The 16,078-nt window shown below is 35.7% G+C and overlaps 1 protein-coding gene across 6 annotated transcripts in view; it reads left to right on the top strand.

Annotated features, from left to right (window-relative positions):
• The window catches only part of TCERG1 (transcription elongation regulator 1), a 62,684-nt gene that overhangs the window by 37,451 nt on the left and 9,155 nt on the right, over positions 1-16,078 (top strand). For all 6 annotated transcript variants that reach the window (XR_005579072.2, XM_039468033.2, XM_039468030.2 and 3 more), the window contains 2 exons: positions 7,220-7,338; positions 11,723-11,873. Coding sequence is in view for 5 of the 6 variants with exons in the window: in XM_039468033.2 (XP_039323967.2) it covers positions 7,220-7,338; positions 11,723-11,873 (270 nt within the window). In the remaining variant the exon portion in view is untranslated. The remainder of the gene's footprint in view (positions 1-7,219; positions 7,339-11,722; positions 11,874-16,078) is intronic.

Raw genomic sequence — 16,078 nt, 5'->3', positions numbered from 1 at the left:
GCCTGGCATCTCATGCCTTTTATATGGAATTCTTCTTTTAGCAATCAGGATGTAAGAGCTAAGATGAAGTAGTAGTTAACATTTGGCATTTAAATTTAAAAATAAACACTCGTTTTGAATACTTGGTTTTATTGTTTGCATAGGAGTATAAAATAAAGGAACAACCAGAAAGGTGCTAGGTTGCACATTACACATTTACACTTTGTAATTTCATACTGCAAAGTGATTGATTTAGAAAACACTAATAACTTCATTGGAAATTCCTCATAATATAAAATTATATTTGAGTTGTCCTTTTCTAGTTAATTGTAGATTTATGTACATTCTGTATCATTATAAAAGATGTATTCTATGGCCACGTGTGGTGGCTTACGCCTGTAATCCCAACACTTTGGGAGGCCAGGGTGGGCAGATCGGTCAAGAGTTAGAGACCAGCCTGGCCAATATGGTGAAACCCCATCTCTACTAAAAATACGAAAGTTAACTGGGAGTGATGGCGGAGAATCAAGATGTATTCTATGGCCACGTGTGGTGGCTTACGCCTGTAATCCCAACACTTTGGGAGGCCAGGGTGGGCAGATCGGTCAAGAGTTAGAGACCAGCCTGGCCAATATGGTGAAACCCCATCTCTACTAAAAATACGAAAGTTAGCTGGGGGTGAGTCAGGAGAATCGCTTGAACCCAGGAGGCAGAGGTTACAGTGAGCCGAGATCATGCCACTGCACTCCAGCCTGGGTGACCCTTCCCCCCCCCGCAAAAAGATGTATTTTATATCATTGTAACCATACATTTTAACTTAGAATTTTCCTTTGATAAAAGGTCACTTAAGGGGTCTGACATGTTTTTGTTTTATTTGTTACATTTTAATTGAATAACTTTTTTTTTTTTTTTTTACAAAAACTAGACCATTTACATATAGGATACTAGTAGGTTCTGACATAGATTGTAGATAATAAGTTCTCTCTTATTTCAAAGTAAACATTTTAAAAGCTTTTCCTCTAAGAACTGGAAGAAGACAAGAGTACCCACTCTCACTATTCCTACTCATCATAATACTGGAAGTCTTAGCCAGAGCAATTAGGCAAGAGAAAGAATTACAGGATACCCAAATTAGAAAGTAAGAAGTCAATTTGTTTCTGTTTACAGATGAGATTGATCTTATATAGAGAGAAACCTAAAGATACTACCAAAAGTCTCTTAGAACTGATAAACAAATTCAGGCTGGGCATGGTGGCTCATGCCTGTGATTCCAGCACTTTATGAGGCCAAGGCAGGCGGATCACATGAGGCCAGGAGTTTGAGACCAGCCTGGCCAAAGTGGCAAAACCTCATCTCTAGTAAAAATATAAAAATTAGCTAGGTGTGGTGGCTAATGCCTTTCATCCCAGCTACTTAGGTACTGAAGCACAACAATTGCTTGAATCCAGGAAATGGAGGTTACAATTAACCGAGATTGTACCATTGCACCCCACCCTGGGTGACAACAAGACTATCTTAAAAAAACAAAACGAAAACCTGACAAACTGATTCAATAAAATTGTAGGATATTAAATATCCAAAACAATAGTGTTTCTGTACACAAACAATGAACTAGCTGAAAAATCAAGAAAGCAGTTCCATTTACAATAGCAAATAAATAAGTAAATATCTAAGATTGAATTTAACTAAATAGGTGAAAGACCCCCATAAGGAAAACTATAAGACATTGATGAAAGAAACAGAATGGGATACAAAGGTGAAGATAATCCTATGCTCATGGATCAGAATAGTTAATATTGTTAAAGTGGCAGTGCTCCCCAAAGCAATCTACAGATTCAGTACCATCTCTATCAAAATACCAGTGACATTCTGAACAGAAATGGAACAAAAAAATCTGGCTAGGTGAGGTGGCTCACGCCTGTAATCCCACCACTTTAGAAAACCAAGGTAGGAGGATCACTTGAGGCCAGTCGTTTGAGACTGTCATAGTGAGATCTTGCTGCAAAAGAATACAAGAACTAGCCAGGGTGTGGTGTCATGTACCTGTAGCCCAAGCTACTTGGGAGACTAAGGTGTGAGGATCACTGGATCCAGAAGTGTGAGATTACAGTGAGCTGTGACTGTACCGCTGCTCTCCAGCCTGGGCAACAGAATGAGACCTCATTTAAAAAAAAAAAAAAACCCTAAAATTTGTGTGACACCAAAAAAGACCTGGAATAGCCAAAGCAATCCTAAGCAAAAAGAACAAAGCTGGAGGTATGGTAGTACCAGACTTCAGAATATACTAGAAAGCTATACTAACTAAAACGGTACTGGCATAAACACAGACACATAGACAAAAGGAACAGAATAGGGAACTCGGAAATCAATCCGTATATCTATAGCCAACTTATTTTGACAAAGTTGCCAACACTCACTGTGGAAAGAACAGTCTCTTCAATAAGTGATGCTGGGAAAACTGGAAGTTAGGTTTAGAAGAAATGAAACCAGACCACCACCTTTTGCCCTATCTGACAATCAACTCAAAATAGATTAAAGACCTAAATGTATGATCTGAAATGATAGAACTACTAGAAAAAGACTATAGGGGTAATGCTTCTGGACATTGGTTGGGAAAAGATTTTATGAATAAGACATCAAAAGCACAAGCAAAAATAAACAAATGGGGTTATATCAAATTAAAACAATTCTGCATAGCAAGGGAAACAACAGTGAAGATATTCTATAGAATGTGAGAAAATATTTGCTAACTACTTAACTGACAGGGAATTAATATCCAAGATGTGCAAGGAACTCAGTTGTCTCAACAGAAAAGAAAGTCGAACTGGGCAAATGATCCAAACAGACATTTCTCAAAAGAAAACGTACAAATGGCCAATAAAAACAATGAAAAAATGCTCAACACCACTAATCAGGTAAATGCAAATCAAAACAGCAGTGAGGTAGCCCACTCCAGTTAGGAGTATATAAAGAAGGCAAAAATAATAAAATGCTGGCAAGGATGCTCAGAAAAGGGAACTCGTTATACAGTGTTGGTTAGAATTTAGTATATACACTACAGAGAACAGTATGGAGGTTCCTTGAAAAACTACAAGCAGAACTATATGATCCAGCAGTCCCCCTATGAGGCGTGTATTGAAAGGAAAAGAAATCACTATATTGAAGAGATACTGCGCTCTCATGTTTATTGTAGCACTATTCACAGTAGCCAAGGTACGGAATCAACCTAGGTATCTAACAACAGATGACTGGATAAAGAAAATGTGGTTTCAGCCGTAAAAAAGAATGAAATCCTGTCATTTGCAGCAACATAGATGGAACTGGAAGTCACGTTAAGTGAAATCAGCAAAGAACAGAAAGATGAAACATCCTATGTTCTCATATGTGGAAGCAAAAGAAAGTTGATGTCATAGGAGTAGACAGTAGAACAGAGGCTACTGGAGGCTGAGAAGGGTAAGGAGAAGGCGGGAGGATAGGAAGAGATTTGTGAAAGGATACATAATTACAACTAGATAAGAGGAATAAGTCCTGGAGTTCTGTAGCACTGTAGGATGACTGGTTAACAATAGTAAGTAGTTTTGAATAGCCAGAAGGAGGATATTGAACATTTCCAACACAAGTGATAAATGTTTGACATGGATATGCTAATTACCTTGATCTCACTCTACATGATATGTATTGAAACACATTTCCGTTGCACATGTATCAAAATAACACGAGATTGTGTTTTGTGTACAGTTGTCAATTAAAAATAAAGCCCTGCACTTGAACCCTAAGAGAAAAAAACACCAAAATAAACTTTTTAGTCTCTCATTTGTTACTCAGCGCTTTTTAATAGTGACCATGCCACAGTATGGTAATACATAACCCACATGGTTACTCAGAGTTGTCATTCCATCCAGGCCACTGTTACTGAATAGTTTGTCATTGAATCAGTGTCAGATTAAAAATAGGAGAATCAAATAATGGACACTCATTTTTAGTAAACATATTTTGAAACAGAAAAGATAAAATCATAAATGAAATTTCACAAAATGAATATTATGATAAAAAAATGGAACATTGCAAGCACTCCAGAGCTGCATGGAGGCTTAAAGGATATAGCTCTATAGTATATATTTTTGCTCATGCCTATAAAAGTACACTTAACAGAATTATTTTTAAAATTTACTCATTTTCATTGTATTATGTTTTTCGTGAGCTGAAGTTATGAGAAAATAACCACTTAACAAAGGGAAACATAAAGCCGAGTGTATTGGGAAGCATGACACAAATATTTAGGAGCAACTTGGAAGCATAACACAACCTCTAATTTTCTGAGATGTTTATCTTAGAGAGTGATTCCTAACCTTGGTCTGGAGTAGCCCAGCAGAGAGAATATGAAGTTCTTTCTAGATTCTCAAAGGAAAGTTAATATAAATTCCCTTGAATTTTATGTATCATTTAATACTTTTTAATTAAGAATGTATATACTGAGAAAGGAGTTGGAAACAACTCTATCCCTCTCTTCAGCATAGAAGTACTTTCAAATATTTTCTGCAATGCTATACTTAGAGGAAATTGAAGGTGACTTATGTGTCTAGCAGGGACTGGTCAGATAATCATAGATAACAGTAGTCCCTCCTTATCTGTGGGTATACATTTCAAGACCCCCAGTGGATAAAGATTGGTAGATATGTGTGGACTGACTTGGGAAGATGTCTGAGTTATTTTGAAACATTTTATTGTTACTTGTTATAAAGATGTTCATAGACCTGTTCCTACACAGTAAGTCTTTTCCTTTTTGTAACTTCTTGAGAGAATGTGCAGGGAAAATTTATTTGAGGCCTAACATACTTGGAAAAACCTTTATTGTACGCTTATTTGGAATTGTCTGGTTAACTAAAGGCATTGCTCTGCCTCTAGTGTTCGTTGATTTTGAAGCCATTCCTGTTCATTTATATGTGAAACTGTTTTTCTCTATAAGCCTGTAGATCTCTTAGTCCCTAGTATTCTGAAATGCCATAGTGGTATGTTTTTTAGAGGAAGGGTCTGTTGTGCTGGGCACTCGGCTGACCTTATCCATATGGAAACTGAGATCTTTTAGTTATAAGAAATTCTCTTGTGTTACTTTTAAAAATTTGCTGTCAGCTGTTCTGTTTTTTTCATTCTGGGACCGAATTTGAATTTGCCTTCATGAATTGCTCCTCCAAGTTTCTTCAATTACCTTTGTCTTCTTATTTTTTGTTTTTAACTTTTTGGATAATTTCCTCGCCTTTAGCAGCCAACTATTTAGATTTTTAAAATTTATTGTGTCTTAATTTCTAAGAGTTCTTTTATGTTTTTTGAGGTTTTTCTTGCTTTATGGGTGCATTATCTTAGCTCTGTGAGGTTGTTTTTAGGAACTTTTTTTTTTTTTTTAATTTTTGTTTTTCTGTATGGTTTCTGATTCCACTAAGTTTGTTCTCTTTAGGACTCTATTTTTCATGTTGGAGAGTTTCCTTAGTTACCTTGTAGATCATGACTACTTAAGTGAAACACTAAAATGCTGTTTTGGTGCTCTTTTTTTTTTTTTTCTCGGGTTTCGCCTTGTTGCCCAGGCTGGTCTTGAACTCCTGAGCTCAAATGATCCTCCCACCTTGCCCTCCCAAAGTGCTGGGATTACTGGTGTGAGCCACTGCCCGGCCTGTTTGGGTATTCTTATCATCTAGGTGGGCCCTCATGCTTTGGGGCTGTATCTCAGGGTGGTGGTTCTCAACCAGGAGCAGTTTTGTCCCAGGAGACATTTTTGTCACAATTGAAGTGAGTGCTGCAGGCATCTAGTCGGTAAAGGCCAGGGATGCTGGCATATACCTTGTTCAAAGCATCATTGTGCCAAGGTTGAGAAACATGTGGTAGGGTGAGTTAGGCTGGTTTGTTGAGAACCCCTGGAGCCATTGTTTTAGGTGGGACAGATTCCTAGTAAAGATTTCTCATCTGGGCTGGAGGGCACAGATCTCTCTGCTTCAGTTCTGAGACACTGTCTTAGTATTTGGTATGTGTTTGGTTAATCTCCACGTTTTTAGTTTGGTTTGCGGGAGGGGATCAGCAAATTTCTAAGAGTCAGATAATTAGTATTTTAGCTCTGTGGGCCATATGGTCTCTATTGTATCTTCTAACTGCTGTTTAAGTGTCAAGTACCCATAGACATATGTAAGGATATATAAGCGTGGCTGTTTAGTTAAAGCTTTATTTATGGATACTGTCATTTGAATTTTGTTTAGTTTTCATGTGTCATGAAATTTTCTGTTTTTCCCCTCAATCCATTAAAAAATGTTAAAATGTTCTTGAGCTGTATAAAAGCAACCTGTAGGCCATAGCTTGTCAATTTTTTGCTTTAGAGAATAGTCAGTGGCCTTTTACCTTCTGGAGTGGCAGTGCCCAGAAACGTTACGTTAGTGAGGAGGTCTAGCAATTTAACAACTTACTAAATAGCCTTTCATCAAGTACTTCAGATACTCCTTATTTTAGCTATGACCCATCATCATAGGTATAGGGTATCTAGGTATCTAGTGCTGTCTTTTCTTGCATTGTTTGAGGAGATTCTGGTTTCAGAAAAAACTTGAGTTGCCGCTTTGTTTTTCTTGACTGCTAGGTTGTGTCACATCCTTTTCCAATTGTCCCATCAACTTTGCAAGTTGCCGTTTCTTTTTTTCTTAATTCCTTTTTATTTTTGGTTTATGACTTAAAAAAAAAAGTTTTTCTGTCATTTTATAGGGTGTGAAGTAGGCGTGAAATATATTATTTTCAGTTTATTATCTTGACTATTAAGTGGGGGAAATATAGAATAGATATAAAGCATGATTACATTTTAGTGAAAATAACTTATGTCTTAAGCATGGAAATAAAATTATACAGATTCCATACTATTGATATTTCTTTCCAAAGGGGATTTAGGAAGACTGTGATTTCTCTTACACATTTCTGAATTGCTTGAAATGCTTATAATAATCATGTATTTAATTTATAATTAGGGAAGAGAATTAAAGAGGCTTTTTACTGTTTTCTTTTGTTCATGGCAAAACCTAAGTAGAGAGCTGTGTGCTTGTGTAATATTTCAGTGAAGCTTTAAAGTGAATCTTGGTATAATCTGTGTATAATTACCTACAGTTAATATTTATTTTTCCTGGTATAGTTTGGACAAAGACATTGTCCAATAATTTGGTAGTAAAATTACCTATATGAAAGATTGACTTGTCAAATTTGTTGATTTTTATAATAGGTATTTGATCAGTATGTAAAGACCAGGGCAGAAGAAGAACGCAGGGAAAAGAAAAACAAAATAATGCAAGCCAAGGAAGATTTCAAAAAAATGATGGAAGAAGCAAAATTTAATCCAAGGTATGTGGTTCATTTCTCTTAAATGTCAAAGTGTATTTATTTTCTCCTAAGATCAGTTTTTAAAAATTAACAAAATATATATTTTTGGCCCTTTGGGCATTAAAAGCTCCTTATTTGAATATTGGTTTTTGCCAAAATTTCTGATCTTTATTTTTACTGTGTTTTCTTTAGAGGAATCCTAAGTACTCTGAGAAGGATACCTTTAAGTGCTTCCCTGTGGGAATAAGTTCTTTAGAAACCAGTAAATGATAGAAAATCCATGCCCCATCTTTGTAAAGTTTTATGCATAATAAATTGCAGAGGAGAAACATTTTGATTAAATTGAAGTGGTGAAGGACCTTTTGCTACTTCAGTTTCAAAATTTTCCAAGTGTCTAGTTAATGGTTGTATCTGACATTTTCAATTGATTGATAATATATGTTAAATACATGTAATGGGCTGAAGAAAACGAGACATTTTAAGTTCATTTGCTTTATACTAACAGTAATAGCAGTTATTGAGAGTTTTATGTGCTAATTTACTTAAAATGTACCTTTATGCATTTATTCATATATATAAACATGACTGAAAGGATATAGTTTTACATATATGCATATAGATATTCAGTCCTCAGAACAGGTTGTATGATTTAACTTAGCTGATACGTATTTTACATGAAATAAGCAAATTTGGTAGCTTACCCAAGTGAAGCTAGGATTTCAGCTAGATTTCAGTGTTGCACAGAATTGTATAGGCAGGGGTAATTACTCTTATTTATGATTTAGATGTAAGAGTAGTGGTATTAAGGTTACTGTGAATACCTCGATATTCTAAAACTGTCGGATAGAATCGTGGAGTCTGTGGGTTAAATGACACTTATTATAAAGGTTTACCTTATTTAAATAGTTTTGTCTGTGGAGATAGGAAAGAGTGATGTTTAAGAAGATGTATTTAGTATTATAGTTTTATATTTGAGATGTATTAATACTAAGTTTTAGAAAATAAAGCTAATTGAGCATTTGTGATATGAAGAATTTAATACTCTCTCTTAGCGGTAATAGAGGTTCAGACTCTGGGGTAATAGAGGTTCAGACTTTTCAGGGAGTCCTGAGCTTTTTCTGAGTCAAAAGAGTGAGATCATGGGTCAAAGTAGTTGAGTCTGCATTATAAAAGACATTTTGGGGGGCAGTTGAGGAGGACACTTGGTAAGAATGGGGTATTAGATGTTAGAGAATTAGTAATTTTCTTGAGTATTGTGGTTATGGAGGAAAAAGGTTTTCCTCTCAGGAGTTGCACGTCAAAATAGTTCTATTGTTTTTATTCTTTATCTTGCGTTGGAATGAAATAGTTCTAAGTGAAGTCTTAAGAAGTCTGCAGTTTATTTCTGAATCATTCAGCAGAATGTATTTATTAAAACTCCACATGGGTCTGTAAATAATTGAAACTCCGAAGAGGTTTCCCTTTTGTAGAATACAAAAGGGAAGCTGTGAGTGATACATTTAATCTTCAGTTGATGTTTTAAGTTCTAAATTCTGAGATTAACTGGATGATTTTTTGTTTATAATTAAAGCTATAAGATAATCTTTAACATAATGCTAAGTATAGGATTATTAATTATAAGAGTAAATTCTTGGCTGGGTGCTGTGGCTTACGCCTGTAATGGCAGCAATTTGGGAAGCTGAGGTGGGCATATCATGAGGTCAGGAATTTGAGACCAGCCTGGCCAGTATGGTGAAACCCTGTCTTTACTAAAAATAAAAAAAATTAGCTGGGTGTGGTGGCATGCGCTTGTAGTCCCAGCTACTTGGGAGGCTGAGGCCTCACTTGAGGTTCAAGAATCACTTGAACCCAGGAGGCAGAGATTGCAGTGAGCCGAGATTGTGCCGTTGCACTCCAGCCTTGGGCAACAGAGGGAGACTCCATCTCAAAAAAAAAAATAAAAATAAATTCATACTATATAAGGTGAAAGCTTCAAATATTTAAAATATATACCAAATATATGAAAGCTTTATAATATCTTATTTATGGAGAGACTTCTTTTTTAAAACCTATGCTCATTAGCCCTCATAGGACTTATCCTTTTATTTAACCCATTTGGAGTTTGCTGAGCTTTTTGAATTTATACATTGATTTTTTTTTCCGTCAAATTTGGGAAGTTTTTTGCTAGTATTTTTTTCTGCCCTCATTCATTCTTTTCTCTTTTGTGATTCTTATCACACTTATATTAGTGTTTGATATTATCTCACATGTCCTCGAGACTGTTTCCCCTGCCTCAGTCCTTTTTCTGTTTCCTGTTTGGATTAGATAACTGTTAGTGATCTAACTTCACGTAATTGACTTTTTATTCTATTGTCAGTGTTCCTGTTAAGCCTATCCAGTTAATTTTTCCTTCTCACAACTTGGTTCTAAAAAGAAGAACCTAGTTGTAGGCTCTTTTTAATACTTTGTGTATCTCTGCCAAAGCTCGTTTGTTCATTCATTAGACCATGCTTTCAGTTCTTCTAGCCTATTTTGTTTGAGTCTTTCAGTGTAATAATAACAATTTTGTTTATTTACTTACTTTTTTAAGAGACAGAGTCTTGCTCTGTCGTCCAGGCTGGAGTGCAGTGACTTAACCACAGCTCACTGTGGCCTTGTACTCCTGGGCTTAAGGAATCTTCCTGAGTAGCTGAGACTACATGCGTGTGCCACCATGCCCAACCAATTTTCAGATTTTTTTTATAGGGACAGAGTCTCACTATGGTTGTCTTGTTTTGTTTGAGACAGAGTCTGACTCTTGTCACCTAGGTTGGAGTGCAGTGGCACTTTGCTCACTGCAACCTTCGCCTTCTGGGTTTTTCTCCTGCTTCAGCCTCCTGAGTAGCTGGCATTACAGGTGTCCACCACCATTTCCAGCTAATTTTTTTGCATTTTTAGTAGAGACGGGGTTTCACCATGTTGGCCAGGTTGGTCTCGGAACTTGTAACTTCAAGTGATCCACCTGCTTTGGCCTCCCAAAGTAGAGAGATTACAGCCATGAGCTACCACACCCAACCACACTGTATTTTTGTTTTGTTTTGTTTTTTGACGCAGAATCTTGCTCTGTTCTCCAGGCTGGAGTGCAGTGGCATGATCTCGGCTCACTGCAGCCTCTGCCTCCCAGGCTCGAAAGATTCTTTTGCCTTCGCTTCTCAAGTAGCTGGGATTGCAGGCTCTCTTACGGTGAGCCACCCTGCCTGGCTGGAGTCTCACTGTGTTGCCTAGGCTCTTCACAAACTCCTGGCCTCAAACGATCCTCCTGCCTTGCTTCCCTAAAGTGCTGGGATTGCAAGCATGAGCCACTGCACCTGGCCAGTAATAGTGGTTTTAAAGTTATTGTCTACTTAGAACATCTGGACATCTTGGGTTCAGTTTCTGTTAACTTCAAAACAAATTTTCTGTGGATCATGTTTCTTTGTATATTTACTGATTTTTGATTGAATATTGGACTTTGTGGCTAATATGTAGAGACTCTGGATTCTGTTATCTTTCATTGAAAAGTGTTTTATTTTGTTTTAGTAGGCATTTTATTTACTGGTTGCCATCTTAATTTTAGGCTTGACTTTATGTTTTGTTAATGTGAATCTCTGAAAGTATCCTATGCTTCTTTTAGTCTTCCATTTCTGTTTTCCTTGTGAATCTTTTGTGGACTTTGTTGGCCTGATCCTAGTCTCCCTTTAATACTGCTGACTCTCTGTTATCTCTTTGCTCTTAATCCTGTAGTAGCTTGATATAGAGAGTGATCGTCCCCTGCTGTTATACAGCTTGGCCTTGGCTGTGTACTCATGGGTAATCCCTAAGTGGGATTTTTCTTGGGTGCCCTCTCTTTATAGGTTCCTCTTCACCCAAGCTCTAATTTTTGCTTCTTCCAGCTCATTAAGATTTTAATACTCTTATTTGGACTTGAGCTCTCTGCACCTCATGAATTTCCCTTCTTTCAGGCTTTTTAGTCTTACTTTTTCTGTTGTTTACTCCTTAAAATCAGTTGCCTCATGTACTTTTGTTCAGTTTTATAGTCGTGTATGGAAAGAGAGCTAATCCAGTAAGAATTTTCTGTTGTGGCTGGAGGCAGGACTCAGCTTAATCTTAGAGTGGAAATTGATGAGCTCTTGTTTCTTGAGGCATGCAAATTCTTACTCTGTGATCTCTTTTTATATAATAAATGTATGTTCTTCTAATTCTGTGCTGATAGCATACAAATCCCTTAACCACACTTTTACTCATTACCTCTTTTTACTCCTTTCTGTAACTTACTATTCACTGTTAGTTAGATGTTGGGTTCCAGTGTCTCTTTGTCATATATTCTTGTTGAAAAAATGATATTTTCTGCTTTGCCTTTATACAAGAAGTAACTGCCAAAGTTAGCACTCTTGTAATTTTGTTCCAGAGCAACTTTTAGTGAATTTGCAGCCAAGCATGCTAAAGATTCAAGATTCAAAGCAATTGAAAAGATGAAAGACCGAGAAGCCTTATTTAATGAATTTGTGGCCGCTGCTAGGAAGAAAGAGAAAGAAGATTCGAAGACCAGAGGTGAGAAGGTAAGATGGTTTTAGTTCCAGTGGTGTGATTGATGGGAGTGTGAATGGGAAAGGACTGTGCTGTTGCTATGTTTCTGACCTCATTCATGGGCATAAATAAGGACCTACATTGACTGTTCTTTTAAGTTAACTTTTGTAATTATGTATGTATGTATGTATTCTGTCACTTTACTTACATAATGCTTATTTTAGTAGGTTCACTAAACTGTATGGTTTTGCTTTAAATTGTATTAATACTAAGATGCCTGGTAAACTCAGAACAGGTTGTTAGAGCTGCCTGCTCAGTGACATCTTCTAAGATTTCAAGATTCTTTATAGGTGGTAATATTTGAATTTAAAAGAGCTTCTCTTCTCTTTTTGCCCTCTAAAAGATAGCATTTTAGTGACTTTCTAATCTTTCAGTAAACATATCTTGCATATAAATTATTGCTTATCAGAATTAAAGGTCAGCTATCAAAGATTAATGAATTCCAAATGTCATTTGATAGCAGTGTCAGGAGTGGAAAGGAGCTTACCACTGGGAAGGCAAACTAGTAGGGAGATGACCCCAGTGGTGTGTGAACCATCAAAACATGCAGCCACTCTCCTCAGTGTCCAGTATGCTTTGTGAATGTAGAAAAATAACCTCTGCAGCCTAATCATTCTTGACATTTAAAATTGCCTCTTGTTCTACAAAGTTATAATATTACAATTTCTATTAAGAAATGTTGTTTGGAAGTAATACTACTCCTATTGGGAAGAAGTCTCTTTCATTCAAAATAGTAACAGTATTAGCTGAAACAGCTTTTATCAGAAATATCTGAAACTTCTTGATTATCTGATTTATTGGGCTTCCAAGTGAGTTTTTCCAGAATTGTTTCACTGTTAACTTAAAAAAAAAATGATTATGCTTCTCAGAGGAAATGTATAAAATCAAATTCTACTACATAAGTTTATATGTTGAATTAGAATTGCTACTTTTGACTTTTAGAATAACCTATTTGATTAAAGAAAACCAAGTAAATAAGTGATTGTTTGATTTTGTATGATTGCTTTTATACAAATTATATGTATTTATCTTTGCATTTGTAACTGATTTTCTAAACACTTTTTTTATAACTATTTTATGTATTCTGTTTCATAACAATTGGATAGACTTTACAGTTTTGTGCTGTGCGGCCTGTCAATCAGTTCAGTGACAGCTGTCAATCACTGACACGCAAAGTGTTATGGGATTCCCTAGTGAGGAAAGAATTGGTATCTCTGTGTGGTGACTTTAGCCTCCCGCAGTTCCGGTACTTTACATTTTTTTAGTCTTTTTCCTTATGAAGTGATGAGAATTGTGCCCAGAATGTGTTAATTTTACAAAAGAAATTAAATAGCTATGACATCTAAATTAAGTAAATCTAATATTTAATATATTCAGCTTTATTTTATTTTTATTATAAAAATCTTAATTCTTTAAATTACAGGTTTGGCTTTATATCATTACTAGATTAAAAATAAAAGGCAGGAAATTGCTAAAGTGAAGCTTTCTCAGCCAATTTAAAGAATGCAGTATCAATGACTAACTAGGCCATCAAAGCAGAAATCTTTAAAGTAAGGGTTTAAATATGGTGGATTTTATATTCACATTTTGAGCACATGTGATTAATGGGGCTTTATCATTTTTCTTTCATGACTTCCACTGTATTGTTTATACTATTCTTAAGTATATTGTGTATACTTAAAAAAAAATCACATTCTAACTGTGTAATTGAACAGCAAGAGCAGTACCAGTGGCAAGGTACTGGAGTCTGTTTCCTTGTTCTTAAAATTCTCTAACTGGTCTTTGTAGCATTGTGATAGTTCAGTCAATAGCTGAATACCTTTTTAAAACTAATTTTGAAAACCTGTGAAGAACACTGACTTCTGGTGAAATTCTTGTATTTCTTAAGCAGCATTTTCATGATAAAGTCATTTTTACAGTAAGATAATCATTTTCATGTAGTTTTTACTGCTAGTTTTCCATTTTATTAAAAAAACAAAAAACCTTTAAAAGTCTACTTATTGGCCAGGCATGGTGGCTCATGCCTGTAATCCCAGCATTTTGGGAGGCTGAAGCAGGAGAATTGCTTGAGACCGGCCCAAGCAATATAGCGAGATCCCCATCTTTACAACAAAACAAAAAAATAGCTGGATGTGGTAATGTGCTTCTGTAGTTCCAGCTATTCTGGAGTCTGAAGTGGGAGGATCACTTGAGCCCAGATGGTCAAGGCCGCAGTGAATTGTGATGGTTCCACTGCATTCCAGCCTGGATGACTGAGTGGGACCCTGTCAAAAAAAAAAGAAAGTGTACTTATTTTGTTTATCAAAGTAGCTGTTCTCAAGCTGTTTTATTGTAATATAATAACAAATTTTTATAAAATTGTGGTTCAAATAATTACCTTTTGGAATAGCACATTTGAAGTTATATGTAATAGGAGTTAATTCACTGTTATGAAATTGACATATTTTTCTCTTCCCTGTCTTTAAAATTTCCTGAGAATAAATTATTTTTGTTACAGTAAGGAATGGGGAGAATAATAAGGCCTTGAATTGCAGAATGGTAAATGACATTTTTTGACATTTATGCAGCTGTCAAGACAATTCTTCTCATATGGATAACAGCCTTAGTAAGCCATTTTATAACCTGTCATGGTAATATCCACAATGAAAGGAAGTTGAAGTTTAGTTTTATTTAAAGTTCATTTCTTTATACATCACACATTTAAAAACCTATATGATAATCCTTACTTTATAGGTTTCATGTCTAATTTATGAAAACTATTTTAAGCTAATATAAATTCCTGTGGCTTAGAAAGATTCCTATTTGATATAACTTGCATGTTTTATTTAACATAAATTTTGTAAATTTTGCCTTCCAGTTATCAGATGCATCTAGGAATTTCGTGTTCATCATGTCAGATACAAAGTAGACAAGATGAACAGAAAAATTTCAGTTACATCATTATATCAGGTGGTTTCTTAATCACTGTCTGGAAATACTGGGTTTATGAGTATTTCTTAATTCCAAGTCAAAAGCCAAGTTTAATAGTGGAGAAATCTATAGCTGATTAGCTCTTGTCTTTAGAAACATTTCTGATGCAAATATTCTGTTTCTTATAACCTTAAAAGTATTTTCCAGAAAAGACACCAACCTCTTTTTTTTTTTTTTTAAGGTGGAGTTTCACTCTTGTTGCCTAGGCTGGAGTGCAGTGGCGCAGTCTCAGCTCACTGCAGTCTCCACCTCCCGGGTTCAACTGATTCTCCTGCCTCAGCCTCCCGAGTAGCTGGGATTATAGGCACCTGCCACCACACCCAGCTAATTTTTTGTATTTTTAATAGGGATGGGGTATCACCATGTTAGTCAGGCTGGTCTTGAACTCATGACCTCAGGTGATCTACCTGCCTTGAAACTTTGCCTCCTAAAGTTATGGGATTACAGGTGTGAGCCACCACACCTGGCCTCAACCTCACTTTTAATCCTCCAGTAGGAGAAATGAAGTAGTAGGGGGAAATGATAGTGTTAGACTAGGCAGAAGGAATGATTCATGTATTTTTGTCTACACTCATTAAATCCTGATTCCTTTGATCAGGTGGGAAGGTACCATATTCAATTCCTACTGGAAGGGGGAAAGGATTCTTAATATGGTCAGAATTCTTTGTTGAAATGACCTTGGTTACCTTGGGTATCTTCTATGTTAGGAGTGCAAAGTAGTATACATGGGATTTTAAAACTGTTAGGCCCTCAAATGTACATAAAGATAACTATCTCATTTACTCCTTTCCTCACCTATTTAAATAGATACGGTTTGGAGAGGGGTTTTAAGTAGTTGTATATGTTGATACTGAAGGAATAATATTTAATACCTTTGGTATAATATTACTAGCTTTGTATTTCAGTTGTTGAGTATAATACTGGATAAACACACTGAGTTTTAGAATGGTAAAGGCATACATGTTTAATGCTAAAAAGTATAGAAGATTTGATTGCAGTTTTTTAGTAATGATTATGAACATGGAAATTACATAATTTTCTGACATACCAAGGTGTACAACTGCCTTTTTTTCACCCAAATACAAATTTTTACCCTATTTTGATTTTAGACATTTGACAATGTAGGTTTGTAATGACTTAAAATGATTTCTAAATGTCCCAATAATTTCATTGACCAAAATTTTTACCCATTTAGTTTTTTAAATAA

Source organism: Saimiri boliviensis, chromosome 1, assembly GCF_048565385.1.
Source record: "Saimiri boliviensis isolate mSaiBol1 chromosome 1, mSaiBol1.pri, whole genome shotgun sequence".
Lineage (NCBI taxonomy): Eukaryota > Metazoa > Chordata > Mammalia > Primates > Cebidae > Saimiri > Saimiri boliviensis.
The sequence above is the reverse complement of the archived record's forward strand: the minus strand, read 5'-3'. Positions and strand labels throughout refer to the sequence as shown.